The sequence below is a fragment of the Mustela nigripes genome, chromosome 3, assembly GCF_022355385.1.
Source record: "Mustela nigripes isolate SB6536 chromosome 3, MUSNIG.SB6536, whole genome shotgun sequence".
Lineage (NCBI taxonomy): Eukaryota > Metazoa > Chordata > Mammalia > Carnivora > Mustelidae > Mustela > Mustela nigripes.
The window spans coordinates 165,512,367-165,530,834 of NC_081559.1; the positions used below are offsets into that span (position 1 = coordinate 165,512,367).

The following is an 18,468-nucleotide window of genomic DNA, read 5'->3' on the forward strand; positions in this document are numbered from 1 at the left end:
CCAGTCTGGGGTTTGGCCTCCAAACTCCTTTCACTCCAGATACACATGATTTCCATGTCATCAAAAGGGACCTTTCTGGTTCTTTTCTCACTCTCATGAATTCTCAGGTTACTTGATTCATCCCTCCTCCTTTACACATTCTCAATCAACCCATTGGCAGCTATATCCAGTTTCTTTTTTATTCTCTTGCATTTTTTCTAAGTTTCTTTTTTTTTTCTTTTTTAAAGATTTATATATATTTACTTGAGAGAGAGAGAGAGAGAGAGAGAGCAGAGAAAGGGGCAGAGGGAAAGAATCCCCAAGCAGATTCCCACTGAGCATGGAGTTGGGCTCAGTCCCAATACCCGTGAGATCAGGACCTGAGCGGAAACCAAGAGTCAGATGCTCAACTGACTGAGCCAACCAGGCACCCCACTTCTAGTTTTCTGAGCCTGCTCCTCTATCACTCTGCTTTTTGAAGATTCTTAGAACTCTGCCCTAGGTCTTCTTACTTTACTCTGATACACTCTGTCCCAGATGAACAATCTATGGCTTTTGTTACAATAGGCAAGCGAATTTTAATTAATGAATAAAATACCAAAATTGATCACTCTAGTTAAGACCTTGCTTCTGAGTCCCAGGCTTGTACCTCCCCCCCTCTTGCCTTCCTTACAGCCATTTTTTTTTTTAGATTTTATTTACTTATTCATGAGAGACAGATTGAGAGAGAGAGGCAAAGGGAGAAGCAGGCTTCCCATGGAGCAGGGAGCAGGATATGGGACTCGGTCCCAGGACCCTGTTATCATGACCTGAGCCAAAGGCAAATGCTCAACCCACTGAGCCACCCAGATGCCCACTTATAGCACCACTTTGACCTCAATATTTCCAAACTATAACTCCTCACTTTATCCTTAAAATCTTTTTTTTTTTTTTTTTTTTTTGGCATGTGATCCTTATCTCAAAAGGTACATGACCATTGGCCTGCTTACTTAAGCCAGATACCTGAACATTATTGTTGGATTTTCCCTTCTCTAACTCCTAAAATCTAAATAATCACTGGGTTCTATGATGTCTACTTCCCAAGTCTTATGGGTTACATTTCTTGAAATTTGTCAGGGTCCAGGCTTGTTTTGTTTGTGGCTTTATGCTTGGGCATAACCTACTGCCTAATATTTGGTAGATACCAAATAAATACTAGTAGAATGAAAGAATCAATAAACTAATGCATGGAGGCAAAAACAAATGAATAAACAAATTAAGAATTGGAGATCTGTTTCCTGATTTTAGAATATCTGATCTTTTCAAGTTAAACATCTATTTTCATGATAAACTATTAGACGTGGGTCTTTGACCTACAACCCCAGTGTTCTTTTTACCCCTCATGATACATCTGGGGAAAGAAAATCATGGTGTCATGGACACCTTACCAAGTAGCAAGTGAGTGCAAAACCCTCTTTACCAAGGACAAAACAAAGACTCAGAAAAGATAATTTTTCTATTCAAGGCCCTTTAGCTGGTTATTGATAGAGTTGGCTAAAAGTTAATCTTGTTTTTAGGGCAATAATGTTTTCTCTATTTCATGGCACTTATTAATCTTAGAAAAATTTAAATAGTATGTTGCTAAGCAACATCGAAGTTAAGTTAAATATAACTTACATTTATGCAATGTCTTATTTTTCTATTATTAACCTGTGCAGCCTTGGTAGTGTGTAAATGCTAATTATTTGCCTTGTGCTTGAGGTTTTCTTTAACACTGTTGTGAATAAATGAATATTTTTATTTAAATACCTCAGCAACAGAATGGATTTCCCCAAATCTCAAAATAACTTCCTTATAAGCAAGAAAGAAGACTGGGATTTGCCTGTTTGCCTAATAAAGTTGAAAAGATTGTCTTGTTAGCCTGAATAGTTACTGGGTCTTCTGTTATGGTCATGTTTAAGAACTCATAAAAGTAGTTTTGGTTTGCTTAAAATTTTAATGCATAGGCAAAGACACCTCAAGAACTTTGGTGATATTTAGGTATCACTTTATGATCTGCCCTAAGTTTGTAGTTCTTAATCCATTAAGATAAGAAGTCACTGCTTGACTGAGTCTGAACCCTTTTCAAATGAAACATGTCAATGGCACAAAGAGAGGACAAATTATTTTTTTTTAAAAGGTTTTCAAAGATCCTCTGATTTCTCTTAAATGTGACATGACTTTTTTTTTTTTTTTTTTTTGGTGTGTAAAAACAAACAAATTATTTGGGCATCATTTTTACATTGAGAAAAACATTTTTACCTAGTGTTTAGCAGAGGAATTGACATGTATTTTATATTTAAATGATAATTTGTAAAGACATTGCTTAAAATTTAAGGAAGTATGGTTGAAAAACTCAAAGAACTACCAGAAATTAAAGTTTCTTTTCAAATAGAAAAAAAAAAAAATCTTAAAGATTTAAGCAAGTACATGATCACATATGAATATGAGTATATACATTGAGGGACATTTTCCACTGAGTCGTCCCTGACATCATAGTAGATTGCTAGCTGTCCTCTGTGTTGGAGAATTTTGTGAATGAGGCCTCTGATTCCACTGCATTAACCAAAAAGATTGTACAGGATGAAAAACATTTTCAGGGGAAAATCTCAGAAATGGGTTTGTTATTCTACATACAGAAAACAAATTATTTTTTCCCATATTTTCTGGACTCTGTATTTGATACTTAAGCATTAATACATTATTTGTTGCAAGTATCTTATTTATAAAGCAACATTTCAGAAACTCAGACTTATAGAATGTTTTAGCAGTCCGTTTTCCTAATTACTGATCATCATACCAGTATATCAGAATGAAAAGAAAAGGAAGGGGATGTGTGTGCCTATCTTAATGAGTTTAATGAGTTTTTCCATTTTTAGTGCATTTGACAAGTGGGAGAGAGAGGGAGTGTGAGAAGGTGTTGTCCTTGAATTGACATTGTTTACAGTGAACCTGGGATTGTTACTTCCATTGTATCTTCATTGTCCCAATACAGATAAATTTACATTTTCATAATGGGCATAATGGAACCATGACACAATATTTTTTTTTTAAAGATTTTATTTATTTATTTGACAGAGAGAGATCACAGTAGACAGAGAGGCAGGCAGAGAGAGAGAGAGAGGGAAGCAGGCTCCCTGCTGAGCAGAGAGCCCGATGCGGGACTCGATCCCAAGACCCTGATCATGACCTGAGCTGAAGGCAGTGGCTTAACCCACTGAGCCACCCAGGCGCCCCATGACACAAAATTTAACTGACTGTGATTTACATACTTTGATTTCAGTTTTCAGGATGAGCAGTAATGAAAATGTGAAAAGAAATATCTGGTATTTTTAACCCGTGTTAAATGGAGGAGACACAAATGTAAAGGAATGGAGGAGATATCTAACTGAACTCAGGTTGATGGTACTGCTTGTAAAAACATCAAGATCAAATCTACATATTTCAAGTTATAGACTTGGAAAGAAATGAAGGCCAGAGTAAGGCAAAAATTTTAGAATATATGATCATGTCATTTAGAAAATGTAATTACTGAATACATTGTGTTTTATTTAGAACTTTCCTTAGCTATCCGTTGTATGTGGGCTTCTAGTTATACTTCTTATTAATCCATTCCTTCCCATTTTCATATCTACTCTTGAGCCAGGTGAGAAGAAATATCAATTAAAAAATAATAAGTTGGGGCACCTGGATGGCTCGGTGGGCTGGGCCTCTGCCTTCGGCTCGGGTCATGGTCTCAGTGTCCTGGGATCGAGCCCCGCATGAGGCTCTCTGCTTGGAGGGGAGCCTGCTTCCTTCTCTCTCTGCCTGACTCTCTGCCTACTTGTGATCTCTCTCTCTCAAATAAATAAACAAAATCTTAAAAATAAATAAATAAATAAAAATAATAAGTTATATTATTAAGATTAATGTTTTGAAATATAAAGCTTTTGCTATGATAATACGGTATGGTAATACTATCAGGACATAAATATCATAGTTTTAATTATTTAAAGGGAAAGACTCCAACTTCTGATTGAGATTTTGTTGGTTTGTTTATCCCAGTTTTTAGGCTGATGGTTATTCTTTGAAGTTTTGAAGACTTTATTTTTTTAATAATTCATTTATGTCTTAGATAAATTTCTTAAGGGAGCATTTTATGAATTCCTACTTTATGCCAGTATTTATACTGTCTTTACTTCCTATTTCCCTTTAATGATCCTAATGTAATAATCTGGAGGGAATGAAAAGAAGAAGACCATCCCAAACTGGCTGTTTTATAAGGGTTTTTTGGGTCCAAACTGTTTTGGTAACAAAGAATCTGCATCAAGTACCAAAAGTTAAAAGGTAATGAATTTGACTAAGCAGTTTTTTAATTTGGGAAAATGTACATCTCTACTTTTTGTACATTGTATTTCATCCCTTAAAACTAGTGGTAATTTCAGAAAATTAACCAGTGCTTTCAAAAACTCACCAGATATTGTTTAACACGAGTCTTAAATAACTATAATAAAGTTATTGCATAAGGTATATATCTTTAATTAAAAATTTTAATTACTTTGATGATCAGATATAAAATTTTAACTCAGCACCATTGTCCTCGTGTTTTTTGCCTACTTGTTTTTTACATTAGAGCAGTGCCTTTTAAGGTGTTATTATTTCACTAAGTAATAACGGGACTTACTAAATAGAATTGACTTCTGTAGATGAGGTGTAGAAAGAAGTTGGACTAAATTCCAAATACAATTCTAAGGACAAGTTTTCTTTTCCTCTCAGGATAGCAAGATCAGTTGTTTTTCAGACAAGCGTAATTAATGATCTTAATACAAATCCCGAGAATATCGTGTGTGTAAAGCAAACACACAAAAAGAGCTGGCTGTGGGTAAGGCACACGTGAAAGTGCTCCAAACACCTCTTGTTTTCATTGTCTGCAGGAGAGCTGGAGGTATTTCAGAAAGACGGAGAACGGAAAATCCAGAGTCGGCAGCAACTTCCTGTGGGAACAACCTGGGGGCCATTTGCTGGGAAGATGGACCTGAATAATAATTCCTTGGTATGTGGATGTTCTGAGACGGTTGACTCAGTTATTTTGTCATAGCTCAGAAATGATCTCTGCTTGCTTCCCAGGGAAATCACTAAAAATAACAGTTTGTTTTTTCTTTTTCATGGACCACAAAACTTGGATGTTTTCCAAGTGGTCTGTCTCTGACAGTAACACATGCAGAATTTAGAAGGAAACAGGTTAATCATACTAAATGGTTGTTTAGTAAGGTAATTTATAAGGTTGTTGCTTTATCTGCTTAGCCAGACTAATACTACTCACACTTAATAATATATACAAATGCGTTTATTTTTAAGATGACAAATTAATTGTCATACATTACAGGTTTACATGAAGAACAAGAAATAAACAACCTTGTTATTCCTTGGTAATATTATTTGTAACTTTAAGAGCAAAGATGAATGATCAGCATAATAATTTTTGTTAACCTCTTTGGAAAATCTCTGTAAAAACTTCCCCTAGGTAAGCTTATAGGGATAATCGATGAATTCATTGTTTTAAAAAGTAGTGGAAAGTGTGGATACCTTTACACTTCATTTCTTTATTGCATATTTTAGTTTTCTGTTGCTGCTGTAGCAAATCACCTACCACAAACTCTGTGGCCTTAGAACAACACAAATGTATCATCTTGCATTTCTGCAGTCTGAAGGTTGACATGAATCTCACCGGGCTAAAATTCAGTATCTGCAGGACTGAGTTCCTCTCTGGAGTCTCTAGGGGTGAATCTGTTTCCTTCACATTCCCAGCTTTTCCTGGCTGCCCACCTCTCTTGGATCATGGCCCCCTGCCATCTTCAAAGCCAGCAATGGCTGATTGAGTCTTCACCATATCCACATTCTGACTCTGAGTTTTCTGTATTCCTCTCACATTTAAGAACACCTGTGATGATAGTGGGCCCACCCGGCTAATCTAGGCTAATGGTCCTATTTTAAGGTCAGCTGATTAGCGATTTTAATGACAGTTGCTTCCTTAATTCCCTTTTGCTGTGTAAAGTAACATTCTCAAATTCCAGGGATTAGGGCATGAGGACCTCTCCTATTTAAATGATAACACAAGTGATAAAAGTTGGGGAGAAAAATGTTTTATATTATTCAGGAGAGCCACAAATTATGTATATGAAATGAAAGTCTTTCTCTCTAAACGCCACTTATATGGAAAGATCTCACGGCAGCTAAATGATGCAGTCTGCACTGTAGGGACATAAAAACTCCCAGAGGGGTTTGGACAAAAGTACGGAACTCAGCAACATTGCATTCCTTCTTCAATTTGTGACGTGGAAGAGATTCTTCTTCAGGTCTATTCCACGAAAGAAACTTGTACATGCGGATCTCTGCTTATTCAGTGCCATGTGGATGAGACCGAGGTTATTGGTTCCGTTAAAAGCAATGATTGGAATACATGAGACCTATTTGTGTCACCAAACTTCTAAACAACATGGGAGATTCTAGGTGTGATTTTTACTTCCTAAATCCACCCGTTTGTCCATAAAAAGATGAAGTAGATTTCACATGTATTTAAGAACCAAATGGGTTGATAGACCAAGCTAAATATTTAATAATCAGGGCAATTTAATTCTTCGTGGTTCAGTGCACCTACCTTCAAAAAAAGCTTTGAGATGTGGCCATCCTTGGATAGTTATGTTGTATTAATTGGACTGTTCTATTGACTCTTTTGAGAGAACAATATTTACCACACACATTTCTCAAGTGAAGGCAACAGGAAGGTTGTTTACACAGCTGAGTTACATGCTATTTTTTTTTTTTTTAAAGATTCTATCCATTTATTTGACAGAGAGATCACAAGCAGGCAGAGAGGCAAGCAGAGAGAGAGGGAGGAAGCAGGCTCCCTGCTGAGCAGAGAGCCAGATCCCTGGATGCTGGGATCATGACCTGAGCTGAAGGCAGAGGCCCCAACCCACTGCCCCACCCAGGTACCCCAAGTTACATGCTCTTCTAAACTCATTTTATCTGGAGGTTTCTGTTGGTTCTCTAGCTTTACTTAAAAGGTGTTTTAGGCAATCAGATACTTATCACTGCGTATCAGTCACCAATATAAACTTTAGTTATTTCTCTGATATTTCTTCAAAAGCATACTACCACTGAAGTAAATGTCTGCCCTTTTATCTCACCAAGATATCTATATGAAAATTCAATTTTTGGTTAATCTTTATATAATTCTCTATCTATATATGTGTTTATATATGTAGGGTGGTACTTTTATACATTTTTAGCATATACTAAATTGTGATGGGTGGAAAATAAACCATTTCGTGAAAGGTGAATTTTTCAATGAAATAATTTCCTATTTTTAGACAGATTTTTTTTCAATACTCCTGTACTAATCTAAGGCTATTTTGTGCCATATTTAATATTTTTAAAGGATTCAGTTTATAGATACAAAGTTTTCAGAATTTTTATATTACTGGACGACTGAATACACTTTAAGGTATCAAAACCCTGTAGTGGGTAATCGATTTTTAAAGAACATAACTTAATACTCTGGTTTTCTTCTTTTGCCTTAGGGTTTAAATATTTGGTTCATGTGATTCCCTTATACTGTAGTATTTTTCTCTATTTAAAAAGCTAGTTGCGGGGCGCCTGGGTGGCTCAGTGGGTTAAGCCTCTGCCTTCAGTCAGGTCATGATCTCAGGGTCCTGGGATCGAGCCCTGCATTGGGCTCTCTGCTGAGCAGGGAGCCTGCTTCCCCCTCTCTCTCTGCCTGCCTCTCCGCCTACTTGTGATCTCTGTCTGTTAAATAAAAAAAAAAAAAAAAAAAAAAAAAAAAAAAAAAATTTTAGGAAAAAAAAAGGAAAGAAAAATAAAAAGCTAGTTGCTTTGCCAAAATACACTTTAAAGTATATTTCTGTTGTAATGACAGTCTTTTCAAAAAATTACTTTTGACTTTGTCATTAAATACCCCTGGTACTACCGTTGATACTACTGTTCCTACTATAAAACAGTACATCCTCATTCTTTCCTATCCACTGTAGAAAGAATTCAAGATGGGTTCATTCATCTAACCCTCAAAACAAACCTGCGAATCTGGGTCCATTTTAAATTGTGTTTTATAGATAAGAAAATAAAGGCTCCAGTATTTTGATTCAGATTCGGTACTTTTAAGGACTCTGCCACACTGTCTTCTTCAAGAGCATCTGTAACATGACTGGAACATGATAAAATCATTCAGGATTTCTTCACTTAAATTCTAAATTTATAAAAATCTCTGGAGAAAATGTGCATTAGAGGTGTGCTCTTTTTTTCTTACCTTAGGCAAAATATTTGTTATGTACTTCGTAGACTGTTGGTACAGTTACAAGTTAATTTAAAGGCTCCCCCAATTTCATTATTTCTATAATCTGGACAGGACTTCAACATATATTTTATATCAGGAAGATACATTTTTCCTTATCGTAAAATATGTAGCCTCCTAACCCTTCTTTACCCAACCTTGAATCAAAACTTGGAATTAGCACACTCCTAAAGTGCTTATTTGCCAACCAATGTAATGTAACTCTGCTCAGACTCCGTGTTGGCTCTGGAGATTCAGCAAACTAATTAATCCAACACAGTAATTAATTGAGTCACCATGCCAGATGTCAAATCCTTTTTATATCGTTCAAGTTCCCATCTTGAAGTGCATTAGCAATATGCCACCTTCTGCAGGAAGCCTTTGCAGCCCAGGCATTTGGATGTATATAGATCATTTTGAGAATATAAGCTATACAAAAACCCCAAACAAATTGATTTGACAAAAAGTTATTCTTGGAATTATATAACACACCAAACATAGAAATAAATTATCTTTTGCCCACACCCTATTATCTTGTGAAATACTTCATGTTACTGCCATTATCGAATCATTAAAACAACATGTAGTTAATACCGTCATTGGAGCAGATGTGGGTCCGAGGGAGAGATAGAAGAAGAGAGGGAAAAGGAGATTTATTATAAGGAATTGGCTAATGTAATTATGGAAACTGGCCAGTCAAAAATCTTCCATGTTCACCAGCAGGCTATAGACCCAGGAGAGACAATAGTGCACTTCTAGTCGAAAGATTGGTAGGCAGAGACCCAGCAGAACCAATGGTGCAGATGAAGTTTGTTGCTTGGAGAAGCCAGTGCTTTTGTGCTTTTCAAGCCTTCAACTGGTTAGATGAGGCCCACCCATATTACAGAGGGCAATCTGTCTCACCCAGAGTTCACTGATTCACATGTTAATCTCCGGACACCTGGGGCGCTCAGTCATTAAGAGGCTGACTTTGGCTCATGTCATGATCCCAGGGTTCTGCTCAGCGGGAAGCCTGCTTCTCTGTCTCCCACTCCCCTGCTGTGTTCCCTCTCTTCCTCTCTCTCTCTCTGTCAATTAAATAAACAAATTAATTTTTTAAAATGTTAGTCTCATCCAAAATACCCACCAAGCTGACACATAAAATTAAGGATCAGAGGCTCCAAACGTCCATGATACATTGTAAGTTTCAGGTTTTTCAGGTATAATTGTATACCCCTGAGTGAGAGAGTGAGCCTAGTCTTCTCTCCAAGATCCCACGTCTACACCAAGGAATAACTTACATTAAATGCTATCACGGTGACACAAACTTCATGTTTTTAGAACTCCAGCAATTTTATTCATTGAAAAAATCAAAGGACTGCTGACAAGGAAGACAATTTAAAAATCACTTTAAATTTGATCAATATTTGTCATGGAGGTGCTTTAGCGTCTCTGTACTTATGTATCATGTCTTTGAGGTTTTCCCATTTTCTCCTAAGGACAAAGGTCTTTGTTATATGCTAAATCTCTCTATGTTAGCACATGATGAGTGCCTAATAAGTGTCAAATATCAGTGACTATTTCGAAGATTGGATGTCTGGAATTTAAGTGACATTTGCCTTCTCTTGCTTTTGAATATATCAGCTGTCAGTAGCTACCTAGTGTAATACAGCCCACTGCTGGAATTACACAACATGCATACTTAATTAAATAGAACATAAATAAGGTCCCACATTACTTACTACATAATAGTAAATTCAGTGCAAGCTGTTAAATTCAACAAATGAAATTTGATGGAGAAGTCTCATTTTATCAATGCTGTTCAATCAGGATAGATTGTTTTATTTTCCCATATGGCATTTATGACATTGAATTCTCCGAATACGAAATACTCATATAAAGGGTGCTATAGATGACATTTCATTGACTTAATAATGAAATCATGCAGGCATTAAATTGCACCTTAAAATTTTTAAGGTAGTTACCATCATAAAAATGTGGTTAAGGGGTGCCTGGGTGGCTCAGTCATTAAACATCTGCCTTCAGCTCGGGTCATGAACTTAGGGTCCTGGGTTCATTGAGCCCTGCTTCAGGCTCCCTGCTAAGCAGGGGAGCTTACCTCCTGCTTCTCCTTCTTGCACTCCCCCTGCTTGTGTTCCCTTTCTTGCTCTCCCTCTCTCTCACTGTCAAATAAATACACTTAAAAAAAAAAAAATGTGCTTGAAGAAAGAATCAGAGGTTCCTGTTCCATATCATGGGAAAATATCAGACTTATTAGGTACCTCCATCTCTCCCCTTCCAGATCTAACTTTTTCTCTGATCCCATTCATGGCCAGAGTCTTCCAACTTCATGGTGTACACACCTTGTAGCAAATCCACCCCTACCCATATGTCTCTAGCATTTATCTGTATAGTCAAAAGCTGCTTAGTGGAAACATCTATGACTTTCTAGTAGAGGACTTTATTCCCAGCCTCAGGAGCAAACTCCCCATAAGGCAGGCAAGTTGGAAGTGTTGGAGAACTAATTTTCCCTGAACTAATGCTCAACCAATGAGGGACAGAAGTTGGTGGATAAATACTCCCACTTCCTTGCCTCTCTGTTCTGAAGAGAGTTCTACACCATCTCTTAGAGTTTGCCAGTGCAACTGAGATTCATTTGGCTTTATAAGGCCTTCTTTATGGCCAGCCTTTTCTTTCCTCCTCTTTCCGTTACTTCTCCCTTCCTCTGTGGAAATTTTGTGAGATCACCTTCCCCAGTGGACTACTTTCACTTGATTCAGTCTCATGGTAAGTTCTGGGGGAAACTTAACAAAACAGCCTCTAAAATATATTAATGAAGTAAACTGAAAATAATCCAAATTATTGGGAGATTCTAGAGAACATAGATTTCTTTTTAAATTTTGATTATTCAGTTTTAGACCTCTGCCCCTGGCACATAGTAGATATCAAAAAATGCTCTTTAAAAGAATCATCTCATCTAATGGACCTTCCTTACCATGACCATTCTGATGGATCCTACTCATAGGCTCCCATCTCACCATCTCAATGATACAATTTATAATTTTGCTGAGGTATGACTTTTTGTTGGGTCTTACATTTCTTTTCATTGATGTTGACATTGGGAAAAATCTCTTTCTTTTTAATGTTCATTCTAATCTAGGCTCCTGACTACCATACTTTCCTACTTCTCATATCTCTCTGGGTCTTGATTCTTTTGAATTTAACTGTGCGTGTTTCCCAAAACACTCTGGCCTTTCTTCTCTTCTCCCTCTGTTCCCCGTGCCCCAGGGAGCTTATCCACTTGCAAAGCTTTAGCTACTAATTTACAAATGACATTTAAATTAAAAAATCTCTAACCTTGGCTTTTTACCCTTTCTTTAATAGCACATTTCAACTATTTTGTAAGCCTTTCCCACTGACTTGCTCCAACAAAATAGTCACAAGGAGTGTTTAGTACTGTCTCCACAGATGCTTCTCTATTCTTCTCCCTAACTTCCAACTTTTAGTCCTCTTTGATCCTCAGTCTCTGTCTGTATCTCCTTTTCTACCTCTGCAAGAAGTTCATCCTGTAAGTTATTCTGGATTTTGTCTCCATTTCTACTTTCCACCTCTCACATCTCCATTGTCCATTTATACATGTAGTCACACATGCTATATTGCCTGAAACTACTACCCTTGCTTTTGACTTCATCTTTCAGGATTCTTGTTCTCACTTCCAGGAACCAAGGACCATAACTCCTGCTTTCTCCATGTCGGCTCTCTTCTTTCTGTTTCTGCTACTACTATAGTTGAAACCTCCATCTTTTCTTCCCTGATTATCACCATATTTTCCCGTCCTTTCTGCCATCCTTCTTGTCTATGTTTCTTTTTACCCAAATCACAGTATGTCCTAAAAACAAAAGTGGTGTTATTTTTTTGTGTGCATGCTTAAAATCATCCTAAAGGTCACAACAGAACCCAGATTCCTTGGCAAAACCCAAGTGGACCTTTGTGATACTCCCCTCCTCAGCTTTGACCCCTTTTCCTCTCTCAATGTGGAAATTTGACTCCATGTAGCGCTCTGAATATACTTTCTTCTTCATCTCTGTGCATTTGGCCATGTTGTTCCCCCCTGCTATTCCTCTACATCATTGCACTGACTCCGGTTGTTGCTTAAAGACTCAGCGGAAGTAGACCTTTCTTAAAGTCTGGAAGAGACACGGGCGCCTCAGTATTTCCATGATGCTCTAGGTCCACTAGGATAAGAGCATTTATTACATAATTGTGTCTGTTTACTTGTCTGTCTGCAGACTATGTGTCTTTTTTATCTTTGCATCGTTTCTACCTAGAGCAATGTCTGGCTTAGAGCACAGGCCCAATGAATAACCTTTAAAGAATTAGTAAATCAGTTTTTTCCTTTCACTTCTCTCTAGTATCAGTGAATGATGCACATCTCTTTATTCAAAATCCGTACATTATCCCCTCCTCTTCCTACCGATTTCTTTTGTTTTCTCAGGGATCTTCCTTGATATGTCCAACTTAGCAATAAGATCACTATACTTAATACCATCTTGTGTCTGTTTTTGGTTTATATATTGGTTTACATATTTAGGTTTATTCTTATTCTCAGTTGAGTGTAAGACTCAGTAGATTAGAATAACTGTATTTCTTCAGTGTTTACCCAAAAAGGAGATATGTTCATGATGGTTTCTTGATAAATATTGACTAATTTCAATGTAAGATTTGTAACCCCTAAAGTGGTTAGTGGGGATGCGGTGGTGAGCCCTTTGAGGCAGTTACGATTTGTTTACAGCGGAATCAGTTTTAGATCCCTCACTATGACATGGGTGAAGGCCAAGAAGGTGTTCTGCTCTACCATGCTTTCTGTGAAGTCTCATCCAGCATCTCTCTCTCCAGTGACAAACCATCTGGGAAATTCCATCTGTCTATGCTTGGAAACTGAGGTGGCAGTCGCCCACTGTGAGCAATTTTCTATTAACTTCTTGGATAAGATCAGTCAGATTTATACTGAATTGATGGGAACCGTAAGAGCAGGGTTGTTCCAAGAGAAGACAAATGTACTGATTCCTCTAATTGGGCTTAAGCCAGTTTCATTCACGGATGCCCTTAGGTTCTAGTAGTGCAAGGACTTTATAACCTTTTTAATTGTACCCTCTTCCTCTTGGGAAGCGTTGGTGAAATTCGTTATTGATGGAGGTTGTAGATTTGTCCCTTAGGGAGGCCAAGATCCTGGCTTCTCTTACACTCTATCTGCTTTGTGGAGAATTAATGGAAACTGAGTGGAAGCTGCTCCAAGAAGACATGAGACAAGACATTTAATACAGCAGAGCCTTGGAAAGTGACGTATCAGTCTGGTCCTATTTGCCTATACTTAAGCCAAATTTAAATTTAAAAAAGTATCTTTTTCTTCATGTAAGATTATTCATTGTTCCCTTTCTCCAGAACTTAAGGAGAACTTTTATTGAAGACGATCTTTTCAAGGAATTATAAAATGACCCCATGTTACACGACTGATTTAGTCAGTGTCTGGAAGGAGTAGCTATTCCTATCATCATATGACCAAAGTTGTTCTACTAAGAATATATATATAAATTTGAAGAGACTAATGATTAGTGCTACCTTTCTCAGAGAGTATAGGCATTGAAGGCAAGATCTGGCTATTGGTTTGGAGCTCCAGACACTCTTTTGAGTCTGGAGTTAGATGGTAGCACATCATTTTGGCTGGAGGAGAAGTCAAGATGAGAAGATGAGAAAGCACTGTGAGGAGCAGTTGAAAAGTTGATGAAAATTTTCTGTGCTTTGCTGATTTATCTAGCATGACTTTCAAAGTCTTTCTCTTTGATTTATTTTGAAGAGTCGCTATTCCTTAAGTCTTTTTAAAACAATTGGATTGTCCTTATGCACTTAGCCATAATTTGCACGGTTATAATAAATAGTGTTCCTACATGAGGAGGATTTAGCAGTGATCTCAGCTAGGTGTGACAATTAATACATTCAGTAACTGAAATAACTGTAAAAAAATGGGCTATTTTGTATTTCTTCTGTTTGGTCTTAAAAATCAATATGACTTAGGGGTAATTCGAAATATGTCGTAAAGTATTAGACTCTGTTTTAAAATTATGAATATTTATTCCCAGGACACCATTAATCAAATAGAATTTAACAGTACCTCTCAGCTGGCAAGGACAATCTTTAGTATCATATGAGGTTTTCCTGGTATAGGTAAGTCTGGGAATATGACCTTCTTTAAGCCACTCTTACAAAGCTCTATGTTGATATTGTATGATGGTCCACAGGCAAGAATTCTTATATGCATTTCTAATAAGAGAAAAATAAAATAATATTTTTCAGTGCTTTTGGAAACTTCTTAAATTTTTGAGAAACTCTCTTTTGGAATTAACATGTCTTTTTTAATTTGTATATAGAATTTAAAATAATTATTTTTCATTTGATCGTCCATCACTTTTCTCATAATGACCTTCGACCTAGTTTGGCGAAACCATGGCTTCTTGATTTTAGTAATTTTTGTCTTTTATGCCATTTTATATGTGTTATACCTCTTTCTGTTATAAAGGTCAGGGTCTCAGAGTCAAGCCCAGGGCTTTGTGTGTATGCTTTGTGGTTTCTCTCATACTCTCTCTTCTTAGTTTCTCAGAGTCAAAAATGGGAGCACAGCTTATCGAGTACAATGTCTCTCACAAGGCTGCCGTCACCAGGACAGTCAGGTTGTGGTATCATCTGACTCTCAACTACAGGAAGATCTGCTTGCAAGCTCACTAGCGTGGCTGTTGACTCAGTTCTTTGCCTCGTAGATCTCTTTATAGAGCACTCAAGTCACAGCAGCTGGCTTCTATTTGAACAAGTGAATGAGGGAGCGAGAGAAGGACCCTAAGAGTCTGTTTGTAGCCTAATTTTGGAAGTAAGATTCCATTACTTTTGTGGAATTCTATTTATTAGAATTCAGTCACTAGTCTCACCCACAGTGAAGGGAAGACAACTGCACAAGGGGTTGGACACCAAAGGCTGGCTCATTGGAGCCATCTCAGAGTCTGCCTAAATAGTTACCCAACCTCTGGATAAAAAAAAGACTTTCAAGTAATAAGAGCAATGGGAGAAATCACAAAAGAAAGTCAAATTAATATGAATAGAAAAAAAAATTAAATCATACATTATAAAGCACCATCACCAAAATCAAATATTAACTGATTAGTTAAAGACAGTTGTGGAAATGAGATCTATTTTATTCTTACTTTTGGAGCTAAATAAGCTTTTCCACATGGAAGGTGGTTAGTATCCTCTTGATTAATTTATTTAGAAATTGTGAGGCTAGAGAAAGATAAAATTAAAGTATATGAAGTGTGAGTTATACAAAATACAGTGGGAATTAGGAACCAGAAGCAGGTTGATTGCTGAGTGCTCCTTTTCTTAGTAATTTTGAGAAACATACACTACCGCATTGCAAAGATCAGAAATGGGGGAGAAAGTATGGAAAAGAGCTCATGATGTGGTCAGAGTAGCCTGATTCTACTTCCAACTGTTATTACCCAAAGTGGATATGCTATCTTGGGTAATCACAAATGCTCTCAGTTTCCTCATTTATAAAATGGATGTTATTATACCTGCTCAACATCATAGAGTTGTTGTAAAATTATATAAAATTATATGCATTTAGTCACTTTGAAAAAAATACACAGATTGTTACATAGACCTAGATTACTTTTTATTATGCCCATGAATAGAAAATAGATTACCCATTCCTTTAAACACCACCCCCTTCCCGCAAGCAGTGCATCCAGGCTTTTCTCTTCTGTCTCCTCTCTGAACAGATTTGAAAAGCACTTCAGCTGTCATCGTCCATATACATCTTCACACGTGTGTGCACACATGTATTTATACACACACAGACACATACACTTATTGATTAGCTAGCATGAGTCTCTTGAAAACTCATAGCCTGGAGAAGTACAAGTACGTATCTGGAGTATTCACCATCTAAGTACAATCACCGGAGAAGCAGAGCAAAAACATATATATTTTGAGGAAGAGAAAGAAAGGTTAAGTGGCCAAACTGCTTTTTGAATGATCCTGGCTTCTTTGTGTTTTCTTTTTGTAAGGAGTCGTTCTTCAGGAGGCTTTGCTCAGGTGTATGATCGGGGATTTCAGACAATTGGAAAAGTAATTTACCCTGTCCGATTCACCCTGTCTGATTAAGTTAGGGTTGTATTTTAAAAGCATTAACTCGATTCTTTCATTATTTATGGCATTTCAGAGTTGGGTATAGAATGGAGTGGATAAGGCATTCATAACACAGGCAGCGACATGCCAGGAAATATGAAGAAATGGGGGGACAGAGTTCGGAAGACCAAAGGCATTTCCCATGCCTTAAGTTTCAGGTTTTATTAAGAAGTCAAACAAATGCCATTTGTTTCTCATTACCCTATATGTGAGCCTTCTCCCGTGGACAGGAGCAGCAAGAGGCCGGTGGGTGCAGATACTAATCTCCATATGGCCTTACCACCTTGCGTCATAGAGCCACTGCTCCTCGTGCATGTGGAGCCCATTAGTCTACATAATGGGCCCCGGCGACGTCCGCGTGCGCATCTGACATAGGCGTCGGGTCCCACGTGCATGTTGAATTGAAGTAGCTACAGGAAGGAAAAAAAAAAAAAGACATCATTTTCCTTCATGAAGGAAGTTCATTGGTGGTGAAAAAGTTCTATTCCTTTATCTGAATATTGTCAGCAAGGAACACAAGCAGTTTTATAATCGTTGTCTTCCTTCAAAACTTTCTGAGCATGACAGCTCTTGGAAGGCAGCGGACACACACGGGCAGGGCAGGCGTGTTCCCCATTTCACTGATACTCCAGGAGGAGGAGGCGAGGGAGGGGGCGGGGGGGAGTGCATGATGGGAGTCCAACCGTGGTTGCTCCATTGCTTCATTAATCAGGTGGAGGCACTCTGAAAAATGTTTCTCTTTGGTTGCAGCCATCTATTTTTTGGTGTTAATCTGCGCCCCGTGGCAGGGTTTTGTGAAAGGAAACAATGAACGGTTGTATCGCCCCCCCTTCCCCCATTGTTGTAGCCCCTGTCAGAAGGCTCCGAGGATGATGCAGGTCTGTATCAGCCTGATAAGGAAAAGAGGATTCCAAATGGCTTTGGAGAGCATCTGTGGGAGTAGAGTATGCCGTTTTGGACTAGACGAGCTGTGGAATACAGCAGAGGCCCTTAATGGGATCCTAAGGGTTCAGTGCCAGACCTTCTGCTGCTTCTTGAAGATTTTCTAAGGAAACACAGTGATGGTGAAATTCTGACTGTCAGAGGGGCTGAGGTTCAAGATGCTGTTTTAAGTTGCTTGCTCTGTAATCTGTGATTAGTCAATCCAGGTCAAAAAGACAAAAAAAAAAAAATTTTTTTTTTAAAGAAAGAAAGAAAAAAAAAAAAACCACCTCAAGATACCTCCCAGAGTATATATGGAGGTCACTTTTAATCTGCTGACAATGAGTTTCCATGTCATTGTCATCACAAACTCTGTGCAAGTGGCCAATGCATTTTATATACTGTAAGTTTCTATTTTATGGCTAGATGAAATATGAAACGATCTTGTATAATTCTGATTCCATTTGGCAGGCCTTTGGATCCACATATGGTTCAGTTAAGCTGTTTTGGAGCCCAAGGTACCTTTGTTATTTATTGGGATTTTTGTGTAAAGGCGATAAATGTGCTATTTTTGCTGTGGATTTTTTTTTTAAAAATCCACATTACATGTTCCCCTCCCCCCATCAAAAAATTCGTATAGCTTAAAGAATTCTAGTGAGCTTTAGGAACTGATCTACAGTTCCCAAGACAGCTAAAATAAAATCAGTCTGACCCATGAAGAAAAACAACTAAAAGATGGCCAAAGCTCCAGCAAAATAGAACCGATATTTTATAGTATACTGCAGTAAGAAAATAAAAATGGAGCGCAGTTAGTGAATGGGGACCGAAAAGTTGGCATCCTGTAAATAGGCTGTTAAATTTAAACTTTTTTAGGCTTACAGATTCTGCTGGTTTGTTCTTCCATTCATTCCACTGTTATTCTGGCATGTGATAAATAAGCATACAGACATAAAGACTCAAAAACAAAGTGGTTGTCAGAGGGCTGAATGATAGGCAGTGACCTCACA

General features: G+C 37.6%; 1 protein-coding gene across 2 annotated transcripts in view; it reads left to right on the forward strand.

Annotated features, from left to right (window-relative positions):
• The window catches only part of ZFPM2 (zinc finger protein, FOG family member 2), a 458,266-nt gene that overhangs the window by 225,671 nt on the left and 214,127 nt on the right, over positions 1-18,468 (forward strand). For both annotated transcript variants that reach the window (XM_059395028.1, XM_059395029.1), the window contains one exon: positions 4,911-5,029. In XM_059395028.1, the coding sequence (XP_059251011.1) occupies positions 4,911-5,029 (119 nt within the window). The remainder of the gene's footprint in view (positions 1-4,910; positions 5,030-18,468) is intronic.